This window comes from Panthera pardus, unplaced genomic scaffold (genome assembly GCF_024362965.1).
Source record: "Panthera pardus isolate Hobbes unplaced genomic scaffold, ASM2436296v1 HiC_scaffold_6, whole genome shotgun sequence".
Taxonomy (NCBI): Eukaryota; Metazoa; Chordata; class Mammalia; order Carnivora; family Felidae; genus Panthera; species Panthera pardus.
In genome coordinates this window covers 136,504,629-136,521,619 of record NW_026526991.1, presented here as the reverse complement: position 1 = coordinate 136,521,619, position 16,991 = coordinate 136,504,629, and the positions used below count along the sequence as shown (strand labels likewise).

Sequence of the window (16,991 nt, the reverse complement as noted above, 5' to 3'; positions counted from 1 at the left end):
CAGTTCCTCAGGCTCCTCCTGCCAACAACTGCTAGGATAGCAGATGCTCAAAAGTGTTGGATGAACAGATGAAAAAAAAAAAATGGGTAAAATTCAAATGATTTCCCCTCAGAAGCTCTAGGTACACTGTGCCCGTCTCCCGATATGCCCTTTGATGGACACAAACTTAGAAAGCTCTGTGAGTCACCAGAGATAACAGTGCGTCTCAGAACCCACCAGAACTACAAGTGAAAAGATAAACTTCAAGTCACTTTGTCTGCTTTCAGAGCCGGTCCTGCGTCCAGATTTCCAAAAGGAGGGGCGGCCTGACAAGGATGCAAGGAAGGCTGAAATCAGGAAGAACTAAGATCCCTGATAAAACTCTTCAAAGGAGCGGTTCTCAATTTAACAGAGTATTTTTTTTCCTTCTTTTTATCAATGAGCACGTTGCCAGGGCAGGAGGGGAAGTGGGAAGGGGGAGGACCGGTGGAAGGTGTGTGGGAGGGGTCAAGGATACAGAGTGCCTGTCATCTCCATGACGCGGACAGCTGGTTCGGTCGTATTTTAAACGAAATCGCGTCCCAGTGTAGACACTACGTCTGGAATTACAACCCACCCCGTGATCTGTCACTTTTATATATATGCACGAGGGAGTGGAGTGGTTTCCATAGAGAGGGACGATCACGGCCCACTTGGGAACAATACAAGGAAAGAAAGAGCAGTGACCCCAGCCGAGACAGAAGTTCAGGGGGGATGTTTCTGGGGCAGATCTCCTGGTCCTGAAGCGGCTGCCCCCCTCACTGAGCATTTCCACTGCGGAGGGAAGGCCACTCACAGGTAAGATTTCGGCTGGGGACGTGTCCATGAGGGAAGAGTGAGCTTATTGGCCCTACACGAGGCAGGAGGTGCCGGGGACTGGACAGGGGCGAGAGACCAAGGCTGCAGGTGTCCCTGGGCACCAGCCCCAGGCAGCCCGGTGCTGAACAGCACAGTCTGAGCTTTAGGTGAGGAGAAATCCGCCCTCCCTTTTTGGCCCAGAGAGACCTGCTTGGCAAAGGTAACAGATTGGAGGCAGAACGGGTTCTTGCAAGTGTATTTTTCTGAACAGGGTTCAGCCGTGAACAAGAAAATCGTGTTTACAAATGGGGAGATGGTTGGGAATAGCAACTGGGGGCTGTAACTCCCCACGGGCTGCAGAAGCAGGGGCTGCTGTGCGTCCTGCTTCCTCTCTGCACACCTGCCAGGCAGGCGACGTCTCCTCCTCGGGATGTGGAGACCGAGAGGCTAAGTGAGTCACCCCGGGGAAGTGAGAGCATGAGGGTGATTTTGAACCCGGGTCCCTTGCCTTCAAAGCCTGGAGTCCTTTCTCCCTTGCCAAGCCGGGACACTAGAGGAAGGGGACAGATGTCTGTAATGACTTGGTGCCACCTGTGAGGGGGAGGAAACATGAGGATGGGTGTTTGATGTCCCCAGTTAATGTCCAAGTTCTCTGAGAAATGCTGTTTGTGACTTTCTCCTCAAACATGGCAATCGAGCATACACACGCCCACCCCCACCCCCACCCCCACCCCCACACAGTTCTGAGAACGGATTAAACAAGATGAATGAGAATACTGTCAGGGACATGTTATCTACAACTGCTCTTCTCCCGGCTTCCCCGAGTAGAAGCCCTCACAGCCCCTCTAAGGGTGAATTGCTTGGACGTCTGTGGGAATCGGTGTGACCCACACTCGTAAGGGTCTCCCCTAGGAGACCTCTTCTCCCAGAGGAGAAGCGCTCATTACCATAACACCTGCTGGAACACATCAAGTTCCCCTAGATGCCACAGCCAGTGTTTTAGAAAATGTTTCTTAAATTCAACTCCTTGTCAGGGTTTGCAGATGGATGGGGTGGGACGGGGAGTCATTCTGCCTTCCTCACAGCTGGAGAAGGGGCTGGAGAAGGGGCTGGAGAAGGGGCTGGAGAAAAGGGCTGGAGAAGGAGGCTGGAGAAGGGGCTGGAGAAGGGGCTGGAGAAAAGGGCTGGAGAAGGGGCTGGAGAAAAGGGCTGGAGAAGGGGGGCTGGAGAAAAGGGCTGGAGAAGGGGCTGGAGAAAAGGGCTGGAGATGGAGGCTGGAGAAGGGGCTGGAGAAGGGGCTGGAGAAAAGGGCTGGAGAAGGGGGGCTGGAGAAAAGGGCTGGAGAAGGGGCTGGAGAAAAGGGCTGGAGATGGAGGCTGTTTGAAAAGGGGCTGGAGAAGGGGCTGGAGAAAAGGGCTGGAGATGGAGGCTGGAGAAGGGGCTGGAGAAGGGGGCTGGAGAAGGGGGCTGGAGAAGGGGGCTGGAGAAGGGGGCTGGAGATGGGGGCTGGAGATGGAGGCTGGAGAAGGGGCTGGAGAAGGGGCTGGAGAAAAGGGCTGGAGAAGGGGGGCTGGAGAAAAGGGCTGGAGAAGGGGCTGGAGAAAAGGGCTGGAGATGGAGGCTGTTTGAAAAGGGGCTGGAGAAGGGGCTGGAGAAAAGGGCTGGAGATGGAGGCTGGAGAAGGGGCTGGAGAAGGGGGCTGGAGAAGGGGGCTGGAGATGGAGGCTGGAGAAGGGGCTGGAGAAGGGGCTGGAGAAAAGGGCTGGAGAAGGGGGGCTGGAGAAAAGGGCTGGAGAAGGGGCTGGAGAAAAGGGCTGGAGATGGAGGCTGTTTGAAAAGGGGCTGGAGAAGGGGCTGGAGAAAAGGGCTGGAGAAGGAGGCTGGAGAAGGGGCTGGAGAAAAGGGCTGGAGAAGGAGGCTGGAGAAAGGGCTGGAGAAAAGGGCTGAAGAAGGGGCTGGAGGAGGGGGCTGGAGAAAAGGGCTGGAGAAAGAGGCTGGAGAAGGGGCTGGAGAAGGGGGCTGGAGAAGGGGGCTGGAGAAGGGGCTGGAGAAAAGGGCTGGAGAAGAGTCTGGAGAAGGGGGCTGCAGAAAGGGGCTGGAGGAGGGGGCTGGAGAAGGGGTCAGCACGGGGCCACCGGTGTGTTTGCCTCTGGTCAGCTCCGGTCTTTGTTGCCCTGGGGTCCCCTCCCCCTGGGGGTGCTCTGCTCTCACAGGTCCCTCACTGCCTCACGTCGCCAGGCGTGACTCTGGGACAGCTCTGAGAAGCACCTAGAAAAGTACTGCTAGATCCCGACAGAATGATCCAGAAAAACACAGAGGTAGAGCTTTGCCCCCTAGAATCTAACTCCAGGGGCAGTGCTGTTTTCACAGCAGGCAGCAGGGAGATCTTGAACCTGTGTGTTGTGTCACCAGGGGCGGTGGCAAAGGATTCTGGGGAGCGTTAAGAGGGGAGACTTGCTAGGGAATCAGACGTTACTGGGGAGCGAAGGAGGGCTCTTCCCTGTGGAGAGCTTCTCTGCTGCCGACCCCAAACAAAGCTCTCTCTATAGCTTCCCTTCCAGCGTCACCCCTTTCTCTGTGAACTGGCTTTTGGGTCTTTAAATCCTGTCGGCCTTACAAGCCCTTAGAAACTGCTCCAAAGCCTTAAGGTGCCTGCAAGGCGCAGGGCGGCTAACGCCACGATTCCATACGATGTTTACCCAGAAGAACGAACTGGACCCTCAGTAAACGACAAAGCCGAAAGTCTGGTTATCGAACACATTACACCCCCCGGAAAAAGTTCTCTGGGCGTTTGGCGTGCAATTCTAAGGAGCGCCCGGGAGGACCAGGACACCAAGAAAGCTGGTTCTCACCACGTGGTCCAGGGACCCGCAGCATCAGTGTCCTCTACGAGGGTGTTAGAGATGCCTCATCCCAAACCTACCGATGGCGCCTAGATTGCGTTCAAGGCAAGAGGAGGCCGTGGGGCTAGGACGGAGGGAGTGGCATAACAACCAAAAACTAAAAGCCAGAAATATACCACAATAAAGATAGCGGTCTGCAGGATCAAATTACTGGCTCAAATCAGCTGGCATGTGTGGATGTAGGTGTAGACAGATAGAGATAGAAATATATAGATACGGATATCACTTCTGAAATGGTCGTGCGTGAACTGAATCTTATCCTATTAGGACCCGGAGATTATTTATGTGTAAACAGTCTCCTCTACTAAGTATCTGGCTACAGCAAGAGCTAATCTGCCTCGATTTAATCTTCCACATAAGCTTTATGAGGCAATCATTGCTATGGCCATGTATCAGATGAGGAAATTGAAATGCACCGGGTTTCAACAATCTGCCCACGGTCCTCAGGCAAACCAGGACGAGGTGGATTGGAACCTGTGTCTCTCTAACTCCCAAGTCTGTGTTGACTTCACTGCACACTGCCACATGCATGCCCAGATGTAGCTAGTTCATGCACTGGGATTTTATAAAGGATCACGGTTTGTTTGTTTTTTTCATAACTGTTTTGATAAACTCAAAATGTTTATGATTTAAAAAGAAATGAACAAACAAATAAAGCAACCTGGTCTCTTAAGAAGGGGGGGGGAGAAGAAGAAGGCAGTAGGTGCAATGTGGAGCGTGTGAGAAAACAGCAAGCTTCTAGAGAAAACTTGCCAGGTCAGTGTGTGTGTGTCCAGGGTAAGTGAGAGAGCGAGGGCTTACAAGATTCTCCTTTAGAGACAGAACAAGGCTCAGGTATTTAAGGGTCTGTTCTAGCCTCGTCCATTCAGAGTAAAGAAGTCGGGAAGTGGGAGTGCGTTCATTCATTCCCACTCATTTTCTGGGAAATGACCTGCTCAAGGTCATGGTGACAATGATTTGCAGAGTTGAGGCTAGAACTCAGCATGGGACTGCCAGCCCCTCTCACCTCTGCCTGTAACCACAGAAAACGGAATGATCGTATGCTAGCCTAGCACTTCTCGATGCCCAGAAGGACCCCCATGTTGATTTATTTATCCAACTTTTCTTACTTACTAAAAACTACCTTAATGACAAGCAGTCCCCCCAAAGTTCCATAGTTAACCACATCTTTCTTGCTTCCTTTTATGGGAGCCAAGGATGTCTTAGACAGAAAATAAACTCCAGGGGCACCTGGATGGCTCAGTCGCTTAAGCATCTGACTCTTGATTGCGGCTCAGGTCATGATCTCATGGTTGGTGAGTTTGAGCCCCACATTGGGCTCTGCACTGACAGTGCGGAGCCTCCTTGGGATTCTCTGTCTGCCTCTCTCTCTCTCTGTCTCCCAAAAGTAAATAAATAAACATTTAACAAAAAAGAAAGAAAAGAAACTCCAAGTTCAGGTAAAGCAACCAAAGTGAAGAGGGCAGCCTTTTACTCTTTGCGCTTCCTGGGATGGTCCAGCAGCGCATACGGGAGTACGTACGGGTATCAGCACATCGGGTGTGTAGGATGGCCAGAAGCCCTTCCTCTGGGGGTGAGTAGATGAAACCCCACCCCTTGACCTCACGTCTCTTTCTCACGCATGAAGGTGACGGTAAAGGAACCTCCTGTCCTTACTTCAGAGCTGGAGAGAGTGCGGCCAGGCAAAGCCACGGGGGCCGGGGTGTGGGCTGGGCTTGGTGCTAGGACACAGGAGGTAAATTCTGCCCACTTCACCATGTTCCTAAGGCACGGTGACCACACACAACCCAAATTCTGATCGCCTTCCGACACGCTGTGAGCTATTGTTGCACAGGAGGCTGGGCAGAGGGCGGGAACGGCCCCGCGTGAGCCCTTCTCCGCTGCCGGAGAAAGCAGCTTAAGTTCTCGCCCAGCACTGTTGCTCAGGGGCCCAACCACCATGATGGCTTCAGACCAGAATAGTCCGGGTTACAGGAGGGCCCCTGAGCTGGACACTTCCATTGCCACACCTGTTCCATACCCTAAATATAGGGTTTTTTTTCCTTTCCTTTCTTTTTAAAAATTTAAGTGTTTATTTATTTATTTTTGAGGGGGTGAGGGGCAGAGAGAGAGAGGGAGAGAGAGAATCCTGAGTGGGGTCCATGCTGTCAGCACCGAGCCCGACGCGGGGCTCGAACTCACGACCCGTGAGATCGTACTCTGAGCCATCAGAAATCACCTGAAGGGTTTATTCCAACCCAGGGGGCTGGCGCCAGACTTTTTGATCTAGCAGTTCTGGGGCAAGAGTTGAGAATCATTTGCATTTCTAACGAATATCCCGGTGATGATGCTGGTCTGGAGACCACACTCGGAGAACCACTGGTGAGTAGTAACCAAGCCCTAGTAAATGTTCACCCCTGTCCTTCAGAGCTTCAAGCCCTTCTCACACCCCTGCCCCACGTCCCTGTTTTCTACTCCAGGAAGAGATGCTGAAGCCAGCCCACTTCCTGCTGCTGCTGCTGCTGCTCCCGGGGGCCCCCAGGCCGGGCCTCCCCCAGAAGTTCTACAAAGCCAAGTCCTTGGTCAGCTGTATCAACACAGCCCTGCCGGAGGCCAAGCAGAGCCCACTGGGGGACGCACCGCTGCTGAGCAAGAGAAGCTTCCTCTACCTGCCCAGCCAAGACCCATCCTCAGGAGAGGACGAGGAGCGGGTGCAGGAGGATGAGGACAAGAAGAAGAGGACCTTCCCCAGCTCCGGGGGTGGTGGCGGGGCCGGAAGTGGCCGGTACAAACACCTGTCCCCGGCGCAGCCCAAGGGAAGGCCGTCCCAGGACAAGGCCAAGAGCGATCGGCGCACCAAGTTCACTCTGTCCCTCGACGTCCCCACCAACATCATGAACATCCTCTTCAACATCGCCAAGGCCAAGAACTTGCAGGCCAAGGCGGCTGCCAACGCGCACCTGATGGCACAGATTGGCCGGAAGAAGTAGAAGCAGAGGCCGGCGGGAGGAAGCGCACGGTCAAGGGCAGGGGCGGAGGTCGGGCCAGCTGCTCCGTATATTGAGGGATGGGTCCAGCTCTCCACGCTGCTTCACTGCTCGCCCCCTCCGCTCCTCCTCTGCCCCCAGCCAGCTCCCTCCTCCCCTGCACACAGACACAGAAGAACAGCACTGCCACCCTGCACAGACAGGAGGCCCGTAACCCCTCTCCCTACATTTGAACTCTCCTTCCTCCTTCCCCGTGACGGGAGACAAAGGTCCTGCTCTCCACGCTCCTCCTCCACGCCCCACACACCAGCCCAGCCAGGAGAGGCGTCGCATCGCTCACCATCCTGACTTAGGGCCCCTTCCCTTCCCTCTTTCCCCCATTAAAACCAATGGCTTCTGCAACCCTGGGCTGGCTTGAGTTCCTCTTCCTTCAGCCAGCGGCCTTCACACCTCTGAGCGTGCAAAAGGGGAGGTGAATGAGGGAGGTAGCTGATGAGTCCATTCCCCATCTCTCCGGGGACAGAGCGGTTTTTGGTGGTCCTAGGAGGGGGTAAAGAAGGGCTTGGAAAGGCCAAGCCGGCAGGACCCTGCCAGCCGTGGCTCAAGCTAGAGCCGTCTCCGGGGTCTGCTCCCACCCAAGAGGCACCACCTGGCATCTGCTCTAGACTGGGCACGGGGTTGCTGGGGAGAGAGCTTTCATGACACCCCAAACTCCTCCATGGCTGGGCATGGGGCCGCTAGGCCGTTAGCAGGTGTTTATCAGACCCGCAGTAAGAGTCTGCTCTCCAGGAGTCAGCACGCTAAGTGACCATCAAAATCTGGATTTGAAAAGAAGCAAATATTGGTGCACCTTCCTCGGTGGCTCAGTCGGTTAAGCATCGGACTTCAGCTCAGGTCATGATCAAACGGTTCAGGAGTTTGAGCCCCACACTGAACTTAGCGCTGTCAGCACAGAGCCCGCTTTGGATCCTCTTTCCCCCTTTCTCTCTGCTTCTCCCCAACTTGCGCTCTCTCAAAAAGTAAGTAAAACATTAAAAAAAAATAGGAAATAATAAAAAGAGAGAAAGAGAGAGAGAGAGGAGAGGAAGCAAATACCACCCGGGCTGTGTAAGTGATGAACTGCAAAGTGATTGCAACTGGCATAAAAAAATATATGAGGCATTCGGAGATTAGAAGGTTTAATAGGAGTAAAAGTCCACTATAAAGAGATATCAGCAAGAAAACTGAGAAAAAAAGAACAACTTCCCCCCAAATAAGCAAGGATGTGAATAGATCTCTCCCCTGCGCCCCCCCCCCCACACAAACACAAATAATCTCTGCATGTATGAGAAGCTGGTAAACGTCATGCCTACGAGAATTGCACTCATACACAATGTCTCACCTCGCAGTGTGTCCATAAAAGTCCATCAAAAGTCTGTAAGTGTGACGACTAACCTAGACTCCACGGGTGAGGTGACTAGCCTCCCTCCACTACTGCTGGCTGGCAGGAACATAAGCACTAGAGAGGCACTTCGGAAATACTTAACCAAGTTACAAGTTCATTTTTTTAAGATTTTATTTTTAAGTAATCTCTACACCCAACATGGGTCTCGAACACATAACCCCGAGCTCAAGAGTTGCGTGTTCCAGCCAGGTGTCCCTACAAATTCATTTTACCTGTATTTATTTTTTTAAGTTTATTTATTTTGAGAGAGAGAGAGAGAGAGAGCAGGGGAGGGACAGAGAGAGAGGGAGAGAGAGAATCCCAAGCAAGCTCTATACTGTCAGTGTTGAGCTGGATGTGGGACTCAGTCTCACAGACTGTGAGATCATGACCTGAGCCAAAATCAAGAGTCAGACGCTTAACTGACTGAGCCACCCAGGAACCCCCATTTTGCTTTTAACTCAGCAACCCTGCTTCCAGCAGAAATTATTGGAAGAAGTGAGACAGGACATTTTTTTTAAATGCTAAGTTAAACTTGAGATGAAAAATACCTCATCTCTTAACAGGACCAAAGCTCAAAAACCTGAAAAGGCAACCTGTTTCCATCCTGGAAAAGCCCCATGGCAGAGCAGAAAGAATTGTAGCCCGAGACTCAGAATACCCACATGGGAGTCTAGGGTCTCCTCACTACGTGGCCCCGAGCAAATCCTTCCACTCCCCGTGCCGATGCCCCGGGAACCCTGCTTCATGAACGTGATCTCATCTATTTCTCACAAGTATATTTTAAGGTAGATATTATTTTCTCCATTTTGAGGATTTTTAAATTTGCACTTTATTTATTTTTGCTCTGATAACGCATATTCTGTTCACACAAAAGGACAGGAAATGGGACGAACTTGGCTGATGAAAAAATCAAGCAGGGGGTCACATTTTTAGTTTCACGAACGACCTAAAACTAGAACATAAAAGCTGGAGCGGGTGGGGCGCCCGGGTGGCTCAGTGGGTTGGGCGTCTGACTTCGGATCCGGTCGTGATCGCCCGGGTTGTGAGTTCAAGCCAAGCCCCACATCAGGCTCTGTGCTGACAGCTGGGAGCCCGGAACCTGCTTTGGATTCTGTGTCTCCCTCTCTCTCTCTGCCCTTCCCCCACTCTCTCTCTTCCCAAACTAAGTAAATATTTAAAAATTAAAAAAAAAAAAAAAAGCTGGAGCTGGCATCACAATGCAGGCAGGCTCAGTGTCACTGCTGGCTCTTGTCTGGACCCGATTCGTTTTTTTTTTTTAAATCATGATAGATGCATGACAAAAGCTCCGATCAAGAGAGTGGTAAAGACACAGGTCCTTGCAAAAACCAGAGTGCTTTTTCTCTTTTTGTAAATATACCACCACCTGGTAAAGCTAAAATTTATCTTTGTGGGGGCGGGAAGACAGAGGCTCGGAGGAGCGAGGGCGCCTGCCCAAGTTTCCCCGGCTGGGAAGTGACCACGATGCCTCCACTTGCCCCTGCATGCAGAGCTGACCCTTCCCACGCACCAGGGGCATAAAGACGCCAGCCGAGCCCCTGCCTCACAGAGCTGGCGCGAACCTCAGCGACCCACGGGCGTGCAAGCCACCGGGAAGCGGCACAGGCATTCACTCGGATTTGGGATTATTACGTCCCCAGCAGGTGCGTTCTGAGCCTTCCCCAGGAGTTAAATGTGAGCATAAGTGCAGTTAACCGACTAGAAATTTGCCAAAACCCGCCCCAGCGACAGTGGGAAAGGGCGGGTTTGTGCAGGAGCGTGTCCAGCATTCTCTGTCTGAGCTCCCGAGGCGGAGCCTCTGACCTGAGTGCAGCCCCGGCCAGAGCGGAGTTCACGGTCACGCGCTAGAAAGCCAACGGCCACACCCACAGATGGCCACCGCTGCACCTGCCACCTCTGACAGAACTTTGTAGAAGCACATTTTTTAAAAACCAGAAAATAAAGACCGCAAGTTATCCTATAAAGGTCAACGGACTTTCTAAGGATCAGAAGAGTTAGCACCGAGGCCCCTCCTCCGAAGTGGATTTAAATGAAAATAACGATCGTAATTATAATAATGCTTTGGCTGTATCCACAGAGAGACCGTGGGATGGATAATACCACAGCGATCAGTGATCTTTCCTTGTCAAGGATCGGTAGGACTCATGCATCACTAGTATCAATTCCTCATGATCAGGAAAGCAAATCACACCACAGAAAAGATTTAGAAAAAGTTGTGGGGAATGCAAAGGTGTACGAGGTTCACAGGAAAAATTTGGAAGTAGTTTTACGGGGTGATAATGATGAGTTCACATCAGTGAAAATTCTCAACACAGTTTCTGCCAGATTCTTCGTGTTGGTTTGAGCTCCCTTGAAAAAGTAGTTGAAAGTCTTTATTTATTTATTTATTTACCCAGGCGCTCCAAAACTCTCTTTTGAAAATAAAACAAGCTTTGGGACACGGGGGTGGCTCAGTCAGTTAAGCGTCCGACTTCGGCTCAGGTCATGATCTCGCGGTTCATGAGTTTGAACCCCACGCCGGGCTCTGTGCTGACAGCTCAGAGCCTGGAGCCTGCTTCGGATTCTGTGTCTCCCTCTCTCTCTGCCCCTCCCCTGCTTGTGCTCTCTCTCTCTCTCTCTATCAAAAATAAACATTAAAAAAAATTATAAAAAAAAATAATAAAATAAAAGAAGGCTCACAAGTCAAGTGAAACTCTTCAAAGGAGACAAGACCAGGGAATGGATGATGTGGCTTCTAAATGTTGTACCTCGTAAGAAATCTGAAAACAAACACTAACAGCCAGCAAAGGGGCCTGCTTTGTGACAGTGGAATGACTTTGGAAGCTGTGACCAAAAATAATCAGGGAAAGCTGAGTGCTACCCAGAATCCAGTGTTTTATATAATTCCAAGAAATGGGAGATGTACAAGTTCACAAGTACGTAGTATTAAACTAAAAAGAGAGTTACATATATTAGGAGCCAAAGAAATACGAAATCTGGTCGAATGGTATAGCTACTATAGCTACCATTGGATTATGGATGAGGCCACCTGGGTAGCTCAGTCGGTTGAGTAACTGACTCTTGATTTTGGCTCAGGTCATGGTCTCACGGTTCATGAGTTCAAGGCCTGCATTGGGCTCTGTGCTGATGGTACATAGCCTGCTTCGGATTCCTTTTCTCTCCCTCTCTCTCTGCTCCTCCGCTGCTCTTGCTAGCTCTGTCTCTCTCAAAATAAATAAATAAATTTAAAAAAAAAAAAAGAAAGAATTATAGATGAAGTTCAATCTGACATTAATCTACGTATGGGCTATGGAACAATTTCTTCTTAAAAAAAAAAAATGTATTGAGGTATAATCGACATACCCCATGATGTCATTATACTAGTTTCAAGGGTACGAATAATGATTCCACCTTGTTCTTTAACTACTGAAGTTCCCATCATCCACTATCCCCAGGGTTGAGCACATTGGTTAGAACCTGCCACAACCTGGTGGATGTCACTAAGAAGCCTCAGTAAGCCGACAAGGCAAAAGACAAAAAAAAGTATCTTGGAAGGAAACCTCGAGTCTGTGGGATGACACAGTGTTTTCTTAAAGATACACGTTTCGTCCCAGGAAATAATTCTCCCTGCTTCCTCCCTAAGCCATTGCTCCCCCCCTGGACCTTCGGTCATCAGATGATCACCCCACTCACTGCCCTCCACTGTTGCTACCATTCACCAACACCTGGGTCAGTGTACCTCATTTCCTGATCATTTTAGCTCATCAGTCTCTCTGACACCACTCCCGCCTTCACGATTTCAACACACGCTCGAGGACCCATCCAGCTTCCTGGGTGTCGCTTCTGTTCCCCTTAACGACTTAGTCATTGAATCCCAAGCTGTCCGACCACCCCTCCTATCTTCCCAGCTTGCTCTTTCCAGGATGCCAACTCCAACCATCTTCCAGCCACACCGAGACCAATGATCCATCAATCCTCAAAACTTCTCTTCACCCTTTGCCAGTGTAAATGCTGTGACCAATCATGGTTCCCTTGTGGACACCTGCAATTCCCGTGCTCTGCTTTTGCTTTGCCTTATTGATTAAACCCTGGTGAATTCGAACACTCCACTACTCTGCCGCTGCACCCCGAAGCTGAACGCAGCTTCAAACACACACACACACACACACACACACACACACGCACATGCGCACACATGGTCAGTGCTGTCACTTTACAATCCTGGCGAGCTCTTCCTGCTGTGTCATGAGGACATCGCGTTTCCTTAGGCTCCCACTCGTCTTCTTCTCTCCTCAAACCTCAACTATCTCCTCCCCGTATCCAACCTCAGCTGGTGACCTTGCTTTTCATGTCAGTAAGAAAATCAGATGCTTCTGAAGCAGAATTTCACAAATCCCATCACCACATTCACCTACCCAGAGCGACACTATTCACACACTCCGCCTTCTTCTCTAAGTGGGATGCACCACCCGTGCCCCTGTGTCAGGGACAATCCTGTGTCACGCATGAAGCTCCCATCCCCTTTTGCCTCCTTGATCCGACAACTTCCCCTTCTTTCCCCCACATCATCCGCGTTACCTCCCCCACCGCACCAGTCACATTGGCACACAAACCCACTCTACTTTGCCTGCATCAGAAACAAACCCCACATAAACCTTGACCTGCCACCCCTTCCAGGTAGTTGCCTATGACTCTGCTCCTTTTATGGCAAATCCTCTTTGGGCAGAATAAGTGTCTCTCATTCTCCATAAAACCCACATTTATCAGGTTTCCATCCCTCCCATTCCACTGAAACTGGCCATCCAGGTCAGCCAAGACCTCCATGTTGCTAAATTCAATGGTCAAGGGACAGCCCTCATCCTTCTTGACCTGTAAGCATCATTTCACCCAGTGGACCACTAACTCCTTCAGACACCATTTTCCAGCCTGACTTTCAGGACGCCATACTCCATTTCCCTTCTTCCCCACCGGCCACTCCTCTTAACCTTCTTTGCTGGTTCCTTTTCCTGGAGAACGCTTTTGCTCCAGATAATCTGCATTCTCCACGTCCCTTCCTCCAAGTCTTTGTCAAATGCCTCTTTCTCACTGAGGCCTCAAGTGACCGCCCTCCTCTCGAGAGCCCCTTACCGTGGCTTATTTTTCCCAATTGTACCTGTCACCTTCTAACACCCAAAATAGTTTAATGTCGTGTTTATTGTCTTTCACCCCCCACCTTCACTACCATATAAACCCCTTGAGGGAAGGGATTATTCTTGTTTTGTTCAATGTTGTATCCCTGGTGATCAGAATGGTAAGTAGCACATGGTAGATGACCAGTAAATAACGAGTGAATGAGTCAATCAAATAACGTAGTAACGTTCTTGCTACAAGGAATCTGTGCATACCTAGCATTTAAAGTAGTTTTTGTGATGGTTAAGGGTACGTGGCCTAAGGCAAACATTTTTGGGCTTACAATTCCAATTTTAAAATATGTGAACCGAGTGAATAATTTACATTTGTGATCTTAAATCGAAATCGCACCAGTTCATAAAGTGTGAAACACTTGCATGCACTTAATCAGCACATTTATAGTTTCACCGATTAGATTTTTAGAATTACTTAGAGTACTTGCAAAAGTTTGTGGGAGAGTCCTTAAAAGAAAACGGAATATAATAGATTTGTTGATGCAATCTAAAATGTTTAAGAGCAGCCATCTAAGATTGCAAAGGAAACCACAAATTCATGTGTATTCCCTTCAAAAGTAAGTATTTACATTTGCTAAACTTAGAAATTGTAAGGTTCTCAAGCTGACCTTAAAAGTTTAGGAAACAATTAGGTTTTAGATCTTCATTTGAGTAGATCACTAATTTTTAAAAGCAAAAGAAAACCTCTGAATGGTCTTTTCTGAGTGTGAGAATATGCACAGATGCACACACAAATGTCCAAAACACCCCAAAAATTACAGGAACTGAGGGGTTAGTTAAGCATGCCACTAGTGCCCTCTGGTGTCTGGAGAGAGAAACAACGCATGTACATTAAATAGTAAAAGTCTAATACAAGTTCAAAGCTCTATGTAGGATATGCGCACACAAAAATACCTCTATTTCACTAATAAGTATTTACTACAATATTTCCAACACAGTGAGAGATTTCACAGCATATCCCAACTATCCCTAATCCTGGGGTGGGAGTAAATGGATGCCCAAGAAGCTCCAAGGAACAGAAGAACTGGGTTTGAAGTAGGCGTTACACCACACAGTCACAGAGAGAAGGAAGAAAGAGCGGCAAGAAGGAGCAAAGGCAGAGGAGAGAGAAAAACACGTGCTGGGAAGTAGGGAATGCTCTAGTCTGGCTGGGACTGGAAATACAAGTTGGGACTTGTGGGGACAGGCCCTGCCCACCATGTGCAGGGATTTAGACTTCATACCTAAGACAACGGGGATCACTAACGCTCTGAGCCAAGGGGCAAAATAACCCCAGCTGTGCTTTAGGATGTCGTCAGAGTGGTGTGTGGGATAGGTGAGGAAGACAAAGGGAAAGGCAGACGCTTTTGGACGTCTAGCGTGCTGGCCCTGGGAAGAGGATGTGATGGCCTGAGCCATGATGGTTTTATTGGGAAGAGTGGGAAGGCAATGGATCCTGGGAACATGATAGAATTGAGAGGACTCAGGCTATGTAGGGAGCAAGAAAACAGTCAGAAAGGACGGTGTTGTTTAGAACCTGGGAAGATGATGTCAATGCACAAGACAGAGAACACTAAGGGAGGAGCAGATTTCTTTTTGAGGAAAATGGTAACGTTTTCTTGGAAGAAGTTAAATTTAAGTGTAGATAAGACATCTGAGAAGACAGGTCCAGCAAGCAGTGGGAAGTTTCAGCACACACCTTGAGAGAAGGAATGTTTAGGGTTTTCATGGAGCTAATGTGGTTGTGGATGAGATAACCAAGGGCCAGAGAAGAAGGCCAAGGGCATCTCCAACAGGGCCAGACCAGGTGGAAGAGGAGATACAGAGATGCCAGATGTAGCAGGAGAACCAAGTAGAACCCCAGGAGCCAAAGGAAAAGTTTCAAGGAAAAGGAGTAACCAAAACGCTTAGGGTAAAGAAATCTGAAGGCTGAGAAGGTCTACGTTTGATAAGTGAGGTACAATCAGTGATCTTCAAGATAAAGGTGTCAGTAGAAAGGTGGGGGAAACAGCTTACAACTGCTGAGGACTGAGAGGACGGCATGCAGGCATCATATGTATATATTCCTTGGAGAAGCCTGGCAGAGCGGAAAGATGTGAGAGTATGTTATGGGGGAAGTAGAATCTAGAAAAAGGGATTGATGTTTTGAAGGAAGAGACCTGGACATACAAGTAAGGAAAAGAACAACAACAACAACAAAATCAGTGGAGACAGAGACCGAATATACAAAGGGGACTGAAGGAGTGAGGTCTTCTAGAAGGGAGGAGTCAAGAGAAGGTACAAAAATGACAGATGTCCTTGCAATGGAGAGCTACTCCTCTGGGTATGTGCAGATTCAAAACAAGTTCAAGTGTATGAAGAGGAATGGAAGAAGTTAAGAATCAGATGGATGTGATTTCAGTAAAGTAGGAAATAAGGTCATCTCCTGGCACTTCTCAACTTAATAAGTATGGGAGTACCTACTCTGTGCCTGGCACTGTAGATACACAGATGAATAAGAGAGTCCTTGCCTCGAGACCACACGTCAGGATTTCAGGTGATCTCCCTCTTTGAGGAAGAAAAGGCAAATATCATCCCCTCTCAACCCGGGATCCACATCGAAAGGATTTCCAAGGGCAGGTCTTTTGCCAGAAGGAAAATGATCCTAGGTGGAAGTTTGGTAACACAAGGAGAAATGAACAGTACCAGATGGTAACTAGGAAGGTAAATCTAAGCAGACACCCAGTTTAAAACAGCAGCAACGATAGTCCATGCCTTGTAAGGTTTAAAATACATACGGCAGTGATGGGGGGTGGGAGGGAGGGGAGGGTGGGTGATGGGCACGGAGGAGGGCACCTGTTGGGATGAGCACTGGGTGTTATATGGAAACCAATGTGACAATAAATTTCATATTAAAAATAAGTAAATAAATAATAAAATAAAATAAAATACACACGGCCCTACAATATAAGGCAATACACAAAAGACAGGCGGATGGTAACTGAGTGGAAATGTTCTATGGTTTTTTCAGTGTCCAGGAAGTGGCAGAAACATGATGCTAATGAGTCAAGTTTGAATGTTGTGTCACGAAAAGAAAGAAAAAAATGAATGTTTAATGAATGGTGAGGAAACATGAATAATACAAATACCTGGTAAATCTAATATCACGTATGGCATATGGAGGCATGTGGCATCACAAGTGAATCAAATCTTAGACTCACAAAATCTTGGGACTGGCAAGGACCTGGAGAAGTAATTGTATTCAAGGCGGGGATTTTAAGATGTGGGGAGGTATACATTTCAAAATCACATAGTTGTAACAATGCCACGACTTATACGCTGTACCATTTGGTGATAAACTTTATTAAAAAAAAAAAAAACAGTCTAGAGACTAGTATTTGCATTTTGATGACTACGTCTTAGGAGACCTAATCCTAAAACTCACCGGTATGTGGACTATCCATTATATTTAGGTCATCAAATATCTTTATTTACTACTTAATAAGAGAGCATATTGGACACATAGGTTGGTTGAAAAATGGAGCCCCGTAAATTTGGATATTGGCAGAGGGATCCTTCAAGTATTGAAGGTTTTCTTTCACCCTTAAATACAGAGCCACACAACCCACTGTTGGTCTATGTTGGATTTGCTGAAAGTGACCACAGAGCGCACCGAATTACTCCTTTCTTTGTAGAAAAAAGTTTTCTTTTCTTTTTTCCTTTCCTCCAAATATTTGATCAC

General features: G+C 48.9%; 2 protein-coding genes and 1 long non-coding RNA gene across 3 annotated transcripts in view; 1 reads left to right on the top strand and 2 right to left on the bottom strand.

The window, feature by feature from the left end:
* The window catches only part of LOC128774971 (uncharacterized), a 256,264-nt gene that overhangs the window by 114,601 nt on the left and 124,672 nt on the right, over positions 1-16,991 (bottom strand). The window lies entirely within an intron of this gene.
* Positions 1-16,991, bottom strand: part of LOC109273789 (aldo-keto reductase family 1 member C3-like) — a 131,900-nt gene that overhangs the window by 86,745 nt on the left and 28,164 nt on the right.
* Positions 539-7,087, top strand: UCN3 (urocortin 3). The gene is made up of 2 exons (XM_019460942.2): positions 539-816; positions 6,179-7,087. The coding sequence occupies exon 2, from the start codon at positions 6,185-6,187 to the stop codon at positions 6,686-6,688; it is 504 nt and encodes a 167-aa protein (XP_019316487.1). The 5' UTR covers positions 539-816; positions 6,179-6,184; the 3' UTR covers positions 6,689-7,087.